At 37.2% G+C, this 18,898-nt stretch overlaps 1 protein-coding gene across 1 annotated transcript; it reads right to left on the reverse strand.

Annotated features, from left to right (window-relative positions):
* Window positions 1-13,892: 13,892 nt before the first annotated feature.
* LOC147495579 (putative F-box protein At3g61730) lies at window positions 13,893-16,986 on the reverse strand. Its single transcript, XM_086566754.1, has 8 exons — window positions 16,830-16,986; window positions 16,461-16,663; window positions 16,316-16,360; window positions 15,356-15,520; window positions 15,210-15,257; window positions 14,681-14,851; window positions 14,354-14,461; window positions 13,893-14,234 (listed from the first exon to the last, which is right to left on the reverse strand). The coding sequence occupies exons 1-8, from the start codon at window positions 16,919-16,921 to the stop codon at window positions 14,152-14,154; spliced, it is 915 nt and encodes a 304-aa protein (XP_086422880.1). The 5' UTR covers window positions 16,922-16,986; the 3' UTR covers window positions 13,893-14,151.
* Window positions 16,987-18,898: the final 1,912 nt, after the last annotated feature.

Below are 18,898 nucleotides of genomic sequence, written 5' to 3' on the forward strand. Positions count from 1 at the left end.
TTGCCATACTTGGCACCATAAGGAATGACTTCATGATGCGGTATGATAGCATTGGATTGGCTAAAAAGCTATGGGAAGCAGTAAAGGCGGACCTTGGGGGTATGACTACTGCATAGCTGAAGAGGCTACAAATGAGCTTTGACAAATTTATCAAGCTTCCTCATACCTGTATGACACAACATTGCACGGTGATGAGGAACATGGTTGCTGAGTTAGCCCAAGCAGGATAGGTCTTGTCAAATGAACAGCAAATTCAAGTTGTCATTAGGTCTTTACCTAAAACTTGGGAACAATTTCATCTTATCTTGACGCATGACGACAGTATCACAAATTTTGCACAGGTGCAAAGGAAATGTGAACTTGAGGAACAAAGGCTTCTCAATGAAAAGCCTGTTGTTCAAACTGAAGCAAATGTTGTCAACTCCAAAAGGAGAAAGGCTCCTTGGAACAAGAAAAGTGGAAAAGGGAAAGGCAAGGAAAAGGCCAAGCCCCGACCCAAAGAAAAGAAACCTAGGAAGTCGATAGACATGACTAGTGTTGAATGCTTCCGTTGTCATCAGATGGGACACTATGCTAGGGCATGTCCTTCTCCTGAGGTAAGTTTTACTTTAAGTACTGTCAATGTGTTAAGTACTGTCATGATGTCTGATTCATCACAATATTGGATTGTAGATTCAGCAGCGGATGCACCACATAAGCCGATAGGTCCCCGTTTGAAGATTTCCATAAACTTCCACAAGGAACTCGGGGAGTCCACATGGGAAACCAAAGTGTAGCTGATGTTTTGGGCACAGACACTTCTAGGTTGGATTTTGCGAGTGGGAGATTCATCTTTGTTGCAGAAGTACTCTTTGTACCCTCAATTAGGAGAAATCTTTTATTAGTTTTGAAATTACTTCAAGAATCCTATGTGTTTAATTTTTTCCAAAACTCGTTTGAGATATTTTCGAATAACAGTTTGATAGGTCATGCTTATTTAATGGATTTTTTTATGACATTACACTTAGCACAAACTGAAGTTTTTATGTCTAAAATGGTTGGTTGCCAATTGTGGCATGCTAGACTAGGACATATTGGACACAGTAGGATAGACCGTTTAGCAAGGGGAGGGTTGTTAGGTAACTTAACCTCTGTTAAAATGGAAACTTGTGAAAGTTGTCTTGCTGGAAAGGCCACCAAGAAACCTTTTGGGAAAGCCCAAAGAGCAACTTATCCTTTACAACTTATTCACTCAGACATCTGTGGACCAATGAATGTAACAGCAAGGCATGGGGCTTGTATTTCATTACCTTCACATATGACTATACATGTTATGGGACCGTGTACTTGATGTCTCACAAATCAGACGCCTTGGACTGTTTTAAAAAGTACAAGAACCTTGTTGAGAATCAACTTGATTGGACAATAAAGACCTTAAGAACTGACCGCGGACGTGAGTATCTTTCTAATGAGTTTAAGGAACTCTGTGAAAATAAGGGTATAGCTAGACAGCTAACTATTCCTTATACCCCTCAGCAGAATGGTGTCTCTGAGAGAAGGAATAGAACCCTGCTGGACATGGTTAGGTCTATGATGGCTCAGGCTAACTTGCCCATCTCATTTTGGGGTGATGCATTGTTAATGGTTGCACACATACTTAACCTAGTTCCTTCAAAATCTGTTGACAAAACACTATATGAACTATGGACTGGTAGACAACCCGTTTTGAACTACCTTAGACCATGGGGGTGTGCAGCCTTTGTCACTTCTCAAAATTGAGAATTTGGGAAGTTGAGTGCTCCTAGAAAGAAGTGTGTCTTTATAAGATACAGTGAGACTTCTAAAGGGTATATCTTCCTAGGAGAGGATACTCAAGGGAATGTCACAAAAATAGAAGCATGTAACGTCAGATTCTTAGAGGATCAATACCTAATGAGGGGTGAGGTTGATAAGGATCTACGACTTTATGAAGTTGACAACCTTATAACTGCTGTTAAACAAGGCGAAGATGAAACTTTCATCAACCTTGATTCCAATGACAATGGCATTGGTCAACTGATTGCTTAATCCCAATCTCGTAAGAGTGTTAGAGGCCATATCCCCAAACGTCGGTTTGAGATTGAAGGGGAGATAAATATGACCAATGCACTTACATAAATATCTGATGAACCTAAAACGGTCAAGGAGGCTATTTCTGGGTCCAATACAAGTAAGTGGATGGGAGCTATGAAGGAAAAATTGGAGTCGATGAAGAAAAACAAAGTATGGGACTTAGTTGATCTACCTCCAAACAGGAGATCTATTGGGAACAAGTGGGTTCTCAAGATCAAGAAAAATGCGGAAGGGAACATAGACAAATTCAAAGCATTGCTTGTTGCAAAAGGTTACACCCAAAAAGAAGGAATAGACTATGAGGACACCTTCTCACCAGTAGTGAGATTTGCCTCCATACGTCTCCTCTTGTCAATGGTTGCCCACTTAGATTTAGAGCTTTACCAGATGGATGTCAAAACTGCTTTTCTCAATGGAAAATTGCAAGAGAAAATCTATATGGATCAACCTACTGGTTTTTCAACCAAGGGTCAGGAACACAAAGTGTGTAAACTAAACAGATCCATATATGGTTTAAAATAGGCCTCTAGACAGTGGAATATGAGATTCCATGAAGCTATGTTTCAAGACAAATTTGAAATGGTAAATGAGGACCATTGCGTATATGTCAAAAGATCTAAAAATGGTTTTGTGATTCTATCTCTATATGTGGATGATATTTTGTTAGCAGGTAACAACAAGGCATTGATAAATTCTACTAAGGAGTGGTTGTAATTAAACTTTGAAATGAAGGACATGGATGAAACTAGTTATGTCTTAGGAGTTAAAATAACTCAGGATCGACCCAAACGCTTGTTATCTTTGTCTCAGGATACATACATCAAGAAGGTTTTGGAAATATTCAACATGACTAATTGCAAGCAAATGGATCTCCCAGTAAGTCTAGGAGAGTTTTTGAGTTTTGAAATGTCTCCCAAGTATCCTACTGAAACTCAGGCTATGAAAAATGTACCATACTCAAGCGCAGTCGGAAGCCTTATGTATGCAATGTTGTGTACAAGGCCAGACATCTGCTATGCAGTTGGGTTAGTATCAAGGTTCCAAACAAATCCTGGGGTCGCACACTGGAAGGCTGTCAAGAAGATAATGAGGTATCTAAAAGGCACCGTGGACTACTCGCTTGTCTACCAAGGGAAAGATCTTAAGCTGATTGGGTACTCCGATGCCGACTGGGCTGGAGACCTTGATGAGAGGAAGTCAACTTCAGGATATACCTACATAATGAATTGAGGTGTTATATCCTAGAGCAGCAAGAAGCAAACTTCCATAGCACTTTCAACTATGGAAGCTGAGTATATTGCATGATGCTCTGCCATGACTCAGACGATTCATCAAACACTTGTCAGTGTTCTCAAGAGCTGCTGAACCAGTTCATATCTGGACTGACAGCATGGCTGCTCTTGCATATGCTAAAGATCCAAAGTACCATGGAAGAACCAACCATATAGAGTTAAAGCACCACTACGTACGACAAATGATAATGAAGAAGAAAGTGGTTCTACAACATATATCCACTGATCAGATGGTTGCGGATCCATTGACCAAACCTATTCCAAAAGAACTCTTCCTTGTACATGTAAAAATGATTGGGTTAAAGAGGATGTGAGTATGCTAAGAACACTTTGTTAGTTTAATGAATAAACATGCATTCTTTCCAGATCGATTGCATTCTCATTATATTGTTTATCATCTCATATGTATGTCAATAGGGTTGACTGGTTCACTCACATGAACAATCACTTCCATTTTAAACAGTGGGAGTTTAGCTTGACAAGCCATTAAACCTTATGGGAAGGGTGGACCTAGTGTCGAGTCATGCCCCTTCTTATAATTGGATAAGAAGAAATAGGCTTCATAGGGAAGATTCTCTCTAAACCTACAAACGGTTGTTGCCAAGTGGGAGCAAAGTATCCTTGGAATTGTCATTAGGGATGACAACACTTGCATGGTATGAGTTGACATACAGATATATGTTGTTGAGTAAACAAATTAGATACTCTTTCCATGACATGTTTTCACACAACATATGTATAGTTGACCACCTGAGAGCAAGAAAATAAATATCCCTAAAAATTCTTGTTATGTGAGCTCAATTGATAGGTTTTTTGTTTAAGACATATTGAATGGTACCCTTCTTAAACTTTTGACCTTGTCAAGAAAATAAGAGGACTACTCGTAACTTTGGTTTGCTCCCCACAAGCTCTTATTAAAAAGGCATTTGGATGCATACTTGGGAAGTTGGTAGAACTCGGCGACAATGACTTAGCGTGCAAAGCGGTAAAAGAACGAAGGTTTATCACACAATCACCTGGGATTCTACGGCGGGACAATTGATGATAATTGTGAATCATGTGATACGTTTTTGACTTTATGGTGTGGACTCATTGGGATGAGTGTTATTTGTCAAAGTGATGAAACAAACAGATATTGGGGTATACACACACTCTCCGGATATTAGGTTTCCAGATTCGTCTTCTTTAAGATCACTTTCATGGTAGATCACTGTGTTGTGCTTTTCATTGCGACTTGCTACTTCACAGATATCATGATACGTGTGCTAGGGTCACACGAATCATTTGTCGTGTGAGACACACAAATGGCTGAACATTCTACTTAAACGCTTCTCTTAGAAACCTTCTTCGCCGTTGTGGGCGAGTGGGAGATGTTGGAAATAAGGCCGGGTCAGACCTGATATGGATAAATGCCCACCAAGATAAGGATAAACCACCGGGATAAGGATAACCACCAGGTATTGGGATGAGTATAGGACTCTATCTTTAGCCGATTTTGGATAAGTATGGGACTCTATCCTAGCCGAATTTAAGGAGGTGGGAGAGCTCTATAAATATAACCCCCCCCCCCTCCCCCCCTCACATATTGATCATCCCAAAAACGAGCAAATCTCTTTCTCCCTTTAATGGTGGCCTCCAATGTTTTCTAAAGAAGAAGCTAGTTTTTCGTGGAGATTCCATAGGTGGTAACCTCTATTGCTAGCCATTGTTAGTTCTTGGTTCTTGGTTCGTGAACAAAGGTTGCTTCCCGTTCGTGGTTAGAACTTGACTCTAGCTAAGTTGAGAAGACGAAGATCTTGAGTGTGCCAAGAACATCAGCTTCTCCGGTAGATCAAAACTTGGAACTTCGAATTGAAGTTGTAACCAAGGTACAATCTTCTGTTTCCGCTACGCTATATAACATGCATAAAGTAGCAGTGGAAACAGAAGATCGTACCTTGGTTACAGTTTTCAAAGTTCCAAGCTTTGATCTACCAGAGAAGCTGATGTTCTTGGCACACTTAAGATCTTCTTCTTCTCAACTTAGCTAGAGTCAAGTTCCAACCACGAACGGAAAACAACCTTTGTTCATGAACCAAGAACTAAGAACTGGCAATGTCTAGCAATAGAGGTTACCACCTATGGAATCTCCACGAAAAACTAGCTTCTTTTTTACAAAACGTTGGAGGCCACCATTAAAGGGATAGAGAGATTTGCTCGTTTTAAGGATGATCAATATGTGAAAGGGAGGGGTGTCTATTTATAGAGCTCTCCCACCTCCTCAAATTCGTCTAGGATAGAGTCCCATACTTATCCAAAATCCGCTAAGGATAGAGTCTTATACTCATCCCAATATACCGGTGGTTATCCTTATCCCGTGGTTTATCCTTATCTTGGTGGGCGTTTATCCATATTAGGTCTGACCCAGCCTTATTTCCAACAGGAGGTAATACTACCACCACCTAGAGATGCTCTAACACTAATTCTCACTACTATTTCTTTTTTGATTTTTTTTTTTGGTGAATAGTTACCACTATATTTATTGGTTTTGAGCAATGTTAGGGGGCTACAGCCCGGGTCAGCCAACTCATAGATCCTCCCCTGTCTACAGAAAGGTGATCCTAAAAAAAAGAGTTATCGGCAGCAGGAATAATAATTGTCTTATATATCATAGGAATAAGCATGTATTTGGAGTACATTGTAATACTCCATATGCATGATCGTAGTAGCCACCATCAACATAGTCATTAAAATCAAATCTCAAGGGGCGGATCCCTCTTAGAGAAGGGATATTAATTGTTTTTCTAGTGAAGGGGTTAAGAGCAAGTCCAATGAAGGGCCATATAGCACCCCCAAACACCAAAATGTCATTTCAATGGGGCTGCTAGAAGTGTTCTAAATTTGGCTGGTGTGATAAACCCAGCCAAATTTGTTGTCATGTCTAGCAACTGCCAAAATAAATTGTCGGGAGACGGACGACACAGTTTTTGTGATCTGTTGGTAATTTGTATATAGACGGCAGAAACTGTGTCGTATGTCTCCCATTTTAATTAAATTGATGGAAGTCTGTCGTCCGTCCCTTCTAGACACTCAACACAATTTTTACTTAGGGCATGTTTGGCAATACGAATGGGCCAACCTGTAGATGGGTTAGGATGCACTGTCCTAATTTTTTTGTTTGGTTCTTTTTTATTGGATCTTATATTGTGGACCTTATGTTACTAATTGGCTGGCCCAACCCAAAAAGTGTGTATATTGGTATTCGAGTGATTAGCTACGATTCACTATCGTGTATAGTGGGAAGGAGGAGAGCGAAAAACAAAACCATAAATTGTTCGTCTTCTTCACTTGTTTCTGGTCTCTCCTTCTTCACTCGGCCTATATAGTTGATCTCCACTTCCAATTCCCAAATAATCTTCCATTTCCCTCTCGCTCTCTCTTCCCTTCTCTCCCTCCCAAGCAAACATCCCCTCCCTTCTGAAATTCTCATGCTCCTCCCTTTGATATGGTTTCATCATCAACTCTATAATACCAAGAGACCTTTCAAACCTTGTCCTCCATTAATGGCTAAAACCATTTTCGTTCAAAACCTTTAGAAACTCCATGATTTAGATAATAAAAAAAAAAAGGATGATATATGTCAATAATCTCGGAAAAAAAGAGTTTTTTTTTTTAGAATTCATTTTGAGTTGACAATTTCCTACGAAGTTATAATTGATTATAATATGTAATCAAGAACTTCCCCTCGATTTGTTTAGACTATGGATGTTGTTTGCGGATTTTGAATTTTTTTGCTGTTAGTTTCTTTCATTAGCAGTAAATGTTATAAGCTCTAACCAAACATTCAAACAAGCTACTTGTATGACAGCATAATTGTGCAAATGACAACTAAACACTTGTTGGACTAATTGTTCTAAGGTGCCTTTCAATATACTTTGGTGACCTAAACGCATTGAACTACTATAGAAAGTTTTGGTGCCAAACAGAGCCTTAGCCAAATTCAACCAATTCTTCACTCACATGTATATACTTGTCATCAAAGCATCAACCCTCACAATCTCAACCAACTTCAATTATATATATCATTTCAATCACATCCATCCATTGTTCTAACTCCATTTTTTGTTTCAATCACATCCATCCATTCCACCAACTTCATTTCTTGTGTCAACTTTATAGGCCACAAATTTCTAATATTCTCTTTCACTCACACATTTTTTTTTCATTGTACCATCAAAGCCTCACTATTCTCAACTTCGCAACCTTTCTTCTCACATTCAAAATGGTTTCTTTTCCTCGCTATGTTGAATCAAGTTCCTCATCCGAAAAAGAGAACATGGTGAATGACGATGAGAACATGTTCTTACCTATCTTCTTGTTGTTGCAAGACATGCACGAAGATAGTTGTGACCATCGAGGCTTGGTCACCAGTAGAAAGTACATTTATCGTGATCGAATCGAGACTCACAATAAGATTATGAGGGATTACTTCGTGCAAAACCCGAAATATCCCCTTAATGTCTTTCGTTGGAGGATTATGATGCAACGCCATCTCTTCCTCCAAATCTTGAAAGTCGTCTTCGACCATGACAAGTACTTCATATACAAGATTGATGGCATTGGAAAGCCATATTTGACGGGTATGCAAAAAGTGGTTGTTTGCATATGATTGTGGTGTGGATGCATGAGATGAATATGTTCAAATGGCAAAAAACACTCTTTTTGAAAGCTTGAGGCATTTTTGTGATGTCGTGATGGCGGTCTTCAAAGAAGAATATTTGAGGGCTCCAAACGAGAAACACATTCAACGTCTAATTCAACAAGGTGAAAATCATGGTTTCCCGGGTATGCTTAAAAGTTTGGATTGTATGCATTGGCAATGGAAAATGTGTCATATAGCATGACAAGGTACACATATAGGACATAAGAAGAAACCTACGATAATTTTGGAAGTCATCGCCGATAGAGACTTGTGGATTTGGCACATAATTTTTTGTATGCGGGTTCAAACAATGATGTCAACGTACTTCAACGTTCTCACCTCTTTGACAATTTTATGCATGGTGATGCTCCTCATTGCAATGGTCGCCAATACAAAATGGGTTACTATATAGCCGATGGAATTTATCCTAAATGGGTTACACTTGTGCAAACAATCCCTCATCTAACAACTCAAAGAGAGAGATTATTTGCTAAGATGCAAAAAGTATGTCAAAAAGATATCGAGCATGCATTTGGTATCTTACAAACTAGGTAGGGGATAATCAAAAGGCCAGCACAAATGTGGAGTAGGGATGACATTGATCGAATAATGAAGATGTGTATATTTTGAGTTGTGTTGTGTAACTATGACAGTCTGCAGACGTACCTTACCATAATAAGAAACAAATTACTAATAGCCTCCAATTCATGAAGAAGAAAATAGGTCACATATGCATTAATCGTTTTAAAATCTAGAAGACTCAGACACAGACATTAATATTATTCTATGGCTTAAAATTGCTCTATGCAATTTTAGTTAATAGCACTAACAGCAGGTGAATCCTTGAATTTCTTGATGGCACTCTTTTTTTTTTTATTGGTAAACCTGTTTTAAATGAGATAAGTAACTCTTTGATGGTACTCATACTGACCAAAAAAGAAATTTAAATGGTGAGTTGCCCATGAATGCTCGGTATTGATTTAGGGATTGATATTACTTACACATGTAGACAATAAAACCATGGAAAAAAGAACAAAAATAAAATGAAAATGAAAAAAAACTGACAAGCGATTCAAACAAAATTTTGGGCATCTTGTCATATTAAAATTCATTCAATCTTCAACCAATTGTAAGTTGAGTGATCTTCTAAATTACTTGAAGGAGATAAAATAAGTAAATCAAACACTTGCGAAACTTCTTTCAATCTATCTAACAAAATAGGGAAGTGTGGGGTCCAAAAGGCCCCATCCAATGGTAGGTAATCATTCTCACAAAAATATGACTTGGCATATCCAAGTGTTTGGAGAGTTTGTACAATTTTGTTAAGTACAATCAATACCATGGAATCTATCCAAAAGTCAACAATTGCGACTGGGTTTATAAACTGTTAAGCTAGCCCATAAACTGTTGGGACTCCAAATTTGATATGGTATTGCACAATTGGTTGGTCCAATTGATGCTATGGATCAATTGAGCTTATAGATAATGGGCAATTGGGCTGGGATGGCATGATGAGTTGTTTAGCGGCACGACGAGTTGTCGGGGTAACGCCACAGGCGCGTCGATGTCTCACGGGCTGAAGTCTCGCGGGGCGTAGACATTGGCATACCCTAGTAGTCAACAAAGTGCATCTCATTTTGTTTGTTATAGTTTGACACTCAATCGCTCCGAACGTGTCTTCTTATATTTTGAAAACTACGAAACCAAGGAAAAGAACTTGAACTTACAGTGCACGATATAGCTTACCGTGGTTCAGGATAGACCACTTTAACAACAAATAAGTTGAGTTCTGTCAATGCCTCAAGCTCAAGAGACACAGTGACACACATCCTCATCGGCCACAGCCGTTCCGTCCTCGAAAGCCAGATCTGTCAATCTAATAAAGTGAAATATCAAACTCATATTGGTAACACAAAACCGCCCACATGCATTCACTCGGAAATTCTTTTAATAGATAGATAAGGGACAACATACCAATACAGCGTGGTAATACATCCTGCCAAGCTCTTGAATGAATTCATGGCTGTTTTACTGCACTACCAATCATGCCAAATTGGCTCATGTAATTCATAAGACTTTGTATGTTGCTTAGCATGGAAATTATGAGAAGGTGCATTCTGATCATACCAACAACATATAGAGACCACTAGAAATTAGATCAAGGGTGGATCACTATGATTAAATAAAAGTAAGTCATAACAAATCACCTCTTTAAATATGTCAAATAGCGTAATTAACAGTTTTCTAGCTTTACTCCTCTAGAACTTAAGCCAATTAGTTTTATCCCCCAATTTTTTAATCTAAGGTTTACCCCCCAAGATCACACCACATCCAAGTCAACTGTTATCTTTTTTGTCAATGCATGTAAAAAGACTTTGTTGCCCTTTGTCATTTTAATAGTTTTCTAGCTTTATCCTTCCGAATTTAGACCAATTAGCTTTATCTCCCAAATTATTTCATCTAGAGGTTTATCCCCTCCTCAGAACTTAGGCCAATTAGTTTTACCCCCTCAGTTATTTCATCTAGAGGTTTACCCCCAAAAACCACAACACATCTAAGTCAACTGAGTTTGACCGTAATATTTTTGGTCAAGATAAATGAAAATACGCTAATGCCCTTTTCTAGGTATAATTACATAAATATCATGTGACTTTGGTAAAGACAAAATTAGAATTCAAATCATCTATGACACATGTCATGATCTTGTGAACTCTATCCGACGGTCATACACCATCACTGTAGTATTATCTTCTCCAAGTCATACACCACTACCACATACAAAGACTTCATTGCCTTTTCACGGTTGGTTTTCTCCTAGTATACATGTAGCTTTTAACAACCGTGAGGTTAATTATGTAATTTCATAATGTTAAGGGTGTGGATGTCATTTGATAAGGATTGGTGGTAACTGTCGGATAGAGTTCACAAAATCATGACATGTGTCCTAGATGATTTGAATTCCAATTTTATATTTGCCAAACTCACAGGATATTTATGTAATTATACCTAGAAAAATGCATTAGAGTCTTTCATTTGTCTTGACCAAAAACATCATGGTCAAACTCAGTTGACTTGGATGTGTTGTGGTCTTGTGGGGGTAAACCTCTAGATGAAAGAACTATAGGGCTAAAGCTAATTGGCCTAGGTTCGGAGGGGTTAAACCTCTAGATGAAAGAACTGGAGGGATAAAACTAATTGGCCTAAGTTCGGGAGGGTAAAGTTAGAAAACTATTAAAAGGGCAAAGGGCAATAAAGTTTTTTTACATGCATTGACCAAAAAGATAACAGTTAACTTGGATGTGGTGTGATATTGGGGGGTAAATCTCTAGATGAAAGAACTGGGGGTAAAGCTAATTGGCCTAAGTTCGGAGGGTAAAGATAGATAACTATTAAAAGGGCAAAGGGCAATAAAGTCTTTTTACATGTATTGACCAAATAGATAACAGTTGACTTAGATGTGGTGTGATCTTGGGGGGTAAATATCTATATGAAAGAACTGGAGGGTAAATCTAATTGGCCTAAGTTCTAGAGATAAAGCTAGAAAACTATTAAATTAACCATTGTATGTTGATATATGCTAAATCAACATATAATTAGAGTACATAGCTATTCTAATAGTGATTAGGAATGAAGTACATCAATTTAAGATATCAAGAAAATTTTGCAAATAACCACTTAGAGACTTACATGTACACCTCGCAACGACAATTCAACGGCAAGGATTGTTTGGATCTTCAACTCTGTATATAAAGCCACGAAAACATGTGTGCTTCTACAAACACAACAGTTATAAACCCACAATCAAATCAGCGACATTTAAAGCTATATTTGACATGTTTCATGGCATTGAAAAAAAACAGGAAAAGTATCCCATAAGAATCAACAATAAGAATATGACAGAAATTATGCAAAAGAAAGGAGCGAATCCTAAAGTGCGTCAAAAACCCTTAGAGTTCCCAATTCATTTAAGAAACTTTCGTTGGCAGTTTCAATTCCATGTAACTCTTTCCAATTAATTAAATTTGTAAGTTGTTTTTTCTAATTTTAGAAGAAATATATGTATAATTTTAGAGAATTGAGGGAGGTGCCTTCTAAATTCTGAGATAATAGAGATCAGAATCACACTACACGGCTATCATATAGTGTAGAGATTGGAAATAAAATAAAATTTAGGAATTAGAATCTCACTACTATTAGGTTACTCATGAGTTTCTAAATTCTCTCCTCGGCCATTGGAACTACTAAATCTCATTGCCAGTTGTTATTCTCTCTCTTTCTTGTGTAATTGTGCTCGTCCTTGCTGGCACAAGTTAGAGAACTTAAACAAAAAAAAAAAAAAAAAAAAATACCGAAAAGGAAACTTAATAAAGCCACGAACAACACCAAACCCCCCGAAAACCCCCACTTTGTTTCAAAGTACTTAAAACATTAGGCGGTTCGTCTAAGATACTGAGGAGTTTCTAAAAAGATTTCAACACACTCTATATATAGGATACAGATACTTACGTACATAACACTTGTTCTTATATACATCGTAAACATGGTTCGGAGAAGAATTCCAATTGAGAAAATTGAGAACAGTGAGAGGAGGTCGGTGACCTTCACAAAAAGAAGACAAGGCCTCTTCAGTAAGTCCTCGACGCTATGTAAACTTTGTGATGCGCAGATCGCCATGGTTGTCTTTTCAGCGAATGGCAAGTGCTTTGAGTTTGGTCATCCTTCACCAGAAGCAGTCATTGAACGTTATTGCAAAGGAGAAGAAACGCAGCATAACTTTTGGTATGAAGACGTTGATATTTCACAACTGAATTCGTTGGAGTTGCAAGAATTTGAGGGGAATTTAAAGAATCTAAAGCAGAGTGTCTTAAGGAGGTTGGAGACTACTTCTAACATCAATGGTAATGGTGTTGATACTACGAGCGTGTGTAATACAGAAATTGGTTCATCCTCAGCGATGATACCAGCGTCTACTATTTATGATGATGTTATGTATAACTTCGACTCCTCAGCGGCAATAGCAAATAATCTTGATCTTGCTAAGACTAATGACGTTTGTGGAGATTTTGATTCATCACTGCGCGTATTGGAGGATGAGTTACCAGAATTTATCTTTGGAGATGATGTATTCGGTGGTGACTTTGTTCGAATGCCCACAGCAATAGTTAGTGATGATTATTCTTACAAAGAAAATGGTTCGTCATGGTGCGTGATGGAGAATATGATACCACAGCTTTGCACTGATGATGGTAAGACTAATCCCATTGTTGAGACAATGGGGAACGATGATCCTGTTACAAGTATCAATAACAGTAACAGTATCGACGATTGTGTTTCAACCCTTGACAGCAAAGAAGCTTTTAATCGGTACTTATATCCTTACTGGTGCAATAATGAGCGTGATTACAAGAATGGTGATTATAATTCAACTCTCAACAGAGAAGAAGATGATCAATACTTACTGCCTTATATGTGTAATGATGAAGGAGATGATGAGATGACGGCACTTCTCAATGACATGCTTGTTGACAACACTCAATCAGGAGAATACTTTCTTGGATGATTCGTTTCTTCTGAAGTTCTGATGTTTTCCTGACACCATTAGGATTCTAATTTCACATGACTAATTTTAGATCCTTTTGCATATTTCATGTAGAGTTTCATAAGTTCGAATTTGAATGATTCTTTTTTGTATTCACTCTGTTTTCCCCTGTTTGGAAAGATCTCTGTTTTTATGTCATGGCCTAAACCATCCAAATAAATTCCAGCTATATATCTGTTTGTTATTACAGGAATTGCAGCATAACACCAGATCAAAAAACAAAAAATACTGTGTACCTTGGTGTCATCTCAACTATCATGAAACACAGATGTAAGGTAATAAGTGTTTGTACATGCATTACAAGTACACCACAGTTACGTATTTCTAGAAACAAATCTTTTATCTAATTAATCCTAGCTAGGGCAATCACATTGAAGCCCTAATTGGTACATATCTAATATTAATGTACCATCTCAATACCCGAGATAATCAAGAATATCCTAAATCTATTTCTATGTTGCTTTCTGCGAAACAATGTATGGAAGAAACTAAAGAAGTTGCTGAGAGATTCTAATCGAAATCACTTCACCATCTGCTCCAGCTCTCATTGCATGGTATTTGATGCATAGCCCTTTTCCAAGCAAACCAAATCAAAAGTCAGTAAACTAGTAGAACGTATCTTGTGTAGCACATTAACTCTATGTCGACCATACTGTAACGACATTAGCTCTATATATGTTGGGTGTTTACCATCATTTGGCTGTAAATTGGTGTTGACTGCCACAGCATAAAGAGCAATTCGAGCTTTCGGTTGCCAGTCAGTAGGTTTCGCTGCCCATGACTTGATATTCAAGACCTCTGTCCAATCATTTCAACATTTCAATCAAAATAACAACCACCTGGACATTACTATACACTCAAAAGACATGCATGCTGTAGACAAATTTTATCCAGTAATGGTTCCAGTTCATAAGATATTGGTTTAGTATCCAACTACAAGTTCCACATGAAAAAATTGACTGTTTTGTAAAAGAGCTAGGATTGAGCTTGTTTATGGTGTAGTTTTAGATTAATTACCAGCTGTAGAAGGATCTCTGAGATGCTTGATGTCAAAAATGCCTCCAGTGGCTCCATCAGTATGATTATTGATTTCATGAGATCCTATCTCTTGGTACTCCCAGCTCCCATTCTTGTATCCTTCAGTTAAAAATAGCTCCATATGCCTTGCATCTAGAGTCTGCATGGTTCCTGAAAAATCAGGACAACAGGTCACCGTTTAATACTTCATACAGAGCAATACAACTTCCAACTTTCATCAGTAAAGTTTCCTTTCCTCAGTAAAGTTTCCTTTCCTCAACCACATATACACTCCCTTGTACCATCCAGTTGGTATAAACTTGGTTTCTTTTCTGTTGATAGTTCTTAGAAAGCGATAGGGTGGTTTTGGTCAGCATATATGTATCTTCAGATGAAAATCTAGCTATTAACATAAGCAAAATAGTATGCACCTGCAGCCTATCTTATTCAACACCATCAGAACAAAACAGCTAAATAGGTAAAAAGTGCATGCACATCTTAGTTGGTCCAAGAGTTCAATTTCTCTCACCTTCACAAGTCTCAAGGTTGCAAACAGGGCATCGAACAAGTTGTAGATCTGAAATGTAAGCAAATACCAATTGACATTGTGCTCTAAGGCCTCATGGAAATTTATAAAAGTAATTGGTTAACATTGACAAATAGAAATACAATTACCGGCTATCCAAACTCCAGTTTTGAGGTTGGTTAGGATGCAAGAACCACTAGTCTGCAGCATGGTCTCTACAGTCTGTCCTTGTGGGACTTTTAGAGGCATTGAAAGTCCCTCAGCCAGAAGCACAGTAGGACTGCTAATATAGAAAGCTCCAATCCTCATCCAATCTGATGAGTGAAAATGGTACCAAAAATAAAACATCAACAATCAGATGACTCAATTCAAAACAATGTATCATCCTGGACCACCAACATTGGTTAAAAGAGTGCAACTAATTACCCTACGTATATCTGCGCTTAAGCAGTTAAGTGCAACTATGAACAGTTCAGCCCAAAGCCTAATTGCCTACAAAGTGCATGAATGCAACTTCGAATCTAAGATGCATAACAGCCACACATATGTGTACTATTTCATTGAAAACATATTAAAATCATATCAGCTAACGAAAACTGAAGCAACATTTACAGCTCAACTTCCATGAAATGTCACTGCATTTAGCCATTCACAACTGACAGAGCAAGACTATAACTATAAGTTCTCTATTGCTTCATGAATCAAGATCATTATCATGTGAATCAGGTCAAGCAAATTGAGCCAGGTGAGCCTAAGCTCGTTGAGCGAAACGTAAATAGCAACATGTCACAACACAGTTAAATAGTACACACAAGTAAAACATCAACAACTAAGATAATCCTGGACCACCTACATTACTTAAAAGAGTGCAACTGGTTCATGTGCTTAACCATGTAACATTTCACCAAAACAGTTGTTAATAATAATGCAAATTCGAGTCACGACCTCACGACATAATACCACCAATCAGAGTTGTACTATTTCATAGCGAATCAAAACAACAAACACAAACTGAAACAACATCTCCAAAATTACACATAATATTCAAATCATGGGCCAAATCACAGAGCCCAATAAGCATTTATGGGCTTGTACTGAAAAAGCATTACCAATGTGCTTCTCTTGCTGACGAAAAAAGTAAGAATGACTCCCATCTGCAAAAAAAAAAAACACGTAACAAATTACACATCAGAATTAACAAAACGACACGTGTCAATCGAAAAATAGGAGCAGCAATTTGTTTTTTATTATTACCGAAAGCAGAAGCGTAAAGTTTAATCCATGAGAAGTTGACACGTGGAGGTTGAGGGACTTGAAGATCACGAAGAGAAGCATATTTCCAAATACTGTCTTCTCCTAATATCAAACGACGAAACCAACTGTTGACTGATGCCAGCATCACTAAACACCTTCCACTCAATGACTTTGATATCTCTATCCATATATCTTCTTCATAACTGTTTAATTCAAACATTAAAACACAAATCAGATTTTAATTTCAGTTTCGAACTTGAATCCAAGTTCAAATTCGAGATCTAAGTGATAGAATCATTACATTTGATTACTAGATCTGGTTTTTAGAATTTGAAAATTCAAATTGAAGAAGAGGGGGGAAATGAATACCAGTTGAAAATAGGATGAAGAGAACGAAGTGAAGAACGAGGAGAAGAACAACAGCTGAAAATTGATTTCCCTCTTCTCATTCGTTTTGCCATTTGTTTTTTTCTCTTGTCTCTTTTTTCACTTCAGACAATGAGATGAAAAAAAAAATGTTGTGAATGAGAGAATATTGGGGGTATTTATAGGCGCGCGAACGTGTTTGGGTTTCAAAACAGAGTTTTGTTTTACTATCTTGCCCTTGTTTCCTTTTTCTGTAATGAGTAATATGTGAAAATTAGTAGGGGTAGTTTGGTGAAGGTGAGATAGACGGTTATTTTTCACGTGATTTAGTTGAGTCCATCAAAATATCATTATATCGGCAAATATGTAGAAATTTCAAGATTTAACAGTGAGATTTCAAGTTATGGGTTACAATTGCGTTCCCCATGTAAGAGCACATCGTGACTTGTTGAATGTGTGTTATTTATTCGTGTCTACTAATAATACGAGTATGCGAACCGTGCTACGCATCGGTGTTTTTTCAAATCTTTAAACCTGTCGCTCTAACATCTCTCTGATAGTATGATTTTTTGAATTCTAGTTATAATCTAAAAAATAATATAAAAACATTAAGAGGGTTGAATATAATTTGAGTGACGTGAATGAGGTTTTCTAAATTATTTTAAATAATATGAAACTAATTCTAATTTCAATAAGTGAGAGAGTTTTTAGTAAATTGTTTAAAAATGAAGGAGCTGATTAGAATAATTAAGGAAGGTGGTTGTAAAATCATAAAATAGAGAGATTACAAATACACAGTTCCGTTGAGAAATTTTCCTCCTAAAGATCCGGCTATAATATAGTGTGGGGGAAATTATTTACACATCCTAATATAAACTGATAAGTGAACGTTTCTATATGACATAATGACCTAAAAATACAATGTACTTTGCAGCTTTTTACATTAAATACAATGTATTATTTTTCTTGCCTAAAAATACAAGATACTTTCAATTTTTTACAATTGATACCATCTGTTAAGTAGACCTAAACGGAATACGATTTGGCCGTTTAAAAAAGCCCACGTGACTTGCACACACCACATTTTTTCAATTGTTTACAAGAGTACACAACTAAGTTGCCCCTCCATTCTTCCTTCCCATTCTTCCCTCCAATTTTTATTTCCCGCAATTCTTTGATGTTGAGCCTCAAATAATTGACTAACCACTAATTCTTAAGTTATGTCTTCCAGTTCGGTCAACTCAAGACACATCTGTGAATGTGGATACCAAGCTGTTGTTAAGATTTCACACACTGAAAGAAACCCAGGAAGAAAGTTCTGGGGTTGTCGCAATTATAGCAATGAACCCTTTTGTGAATATTTTGTATGGGTCGATCAATCTTCTTCTAGAAGTGTTGATTCAACTTTTTCATGGTTGGTTGAGTTGCAGCGTCATAATACAACATTGCAGAATATCAACAACCAATTAAATCTTGATGTGTTTTGTCTTGAAAGAAGGGAGTTAGAGTTGTTGACCACGCTGGGAGAAGAGAAGAAAAAAACAGAAGAATGGAAGAAGAAGTACAAAAGGATCTGTAGGTTAATAAAATTATTGGCCATTCTATCCATTCTCCTTCTTTGGTTGATCATTTCGTTCAAGTGAATGCAGTTTATTTTGGTGTTGTTATTTAGTGTCTGTTGTTGTCCTTATTTTCAAGTTGATGTATTCTGTTTTTTGTTGCAATTTAAGAGTTGTTTTGGTGTAAGAGTTGATGAAAAGGACATATATGGGTTTGGTTTATTCACTGAAGTACAATTGACTGTTGAATATTCTCAGATTGTATTTTCTTTTGAAATGTTTAATTTTTAATGGAAGTTGATGTAGTCCGTGTTGCATGATTCTTCTGGATTTGAATTACATTTGAAGTTCTTTTCCTTGGTGTCTAGTGCGGGATATGGGTATTTACATTTTGCGTGGATATATTCATGTGAACGTACTAATATCAAAATATCAACAAATATTAGTTTAAAGATATATCATGACATTATTTATATTTATTTGAAACTAGTAAATATTAAATAAAATTGTTAT

The sequence above is a fragment of the Coptis chinensis genome, chromosome 6, assembly GCF_015680905.1.
Source record: "Coptis chinensis isolate HL-2020 chromosome 6, ASM1568090v1, whole genome shotgun sequence".
Taxonomy (NCBI): Eukaryota; Viridiplantae; Streptophyta; class Magnoliopsida; order Ranunculales; family Ranunculaceae; genus Coptis; species Coptis chinensis.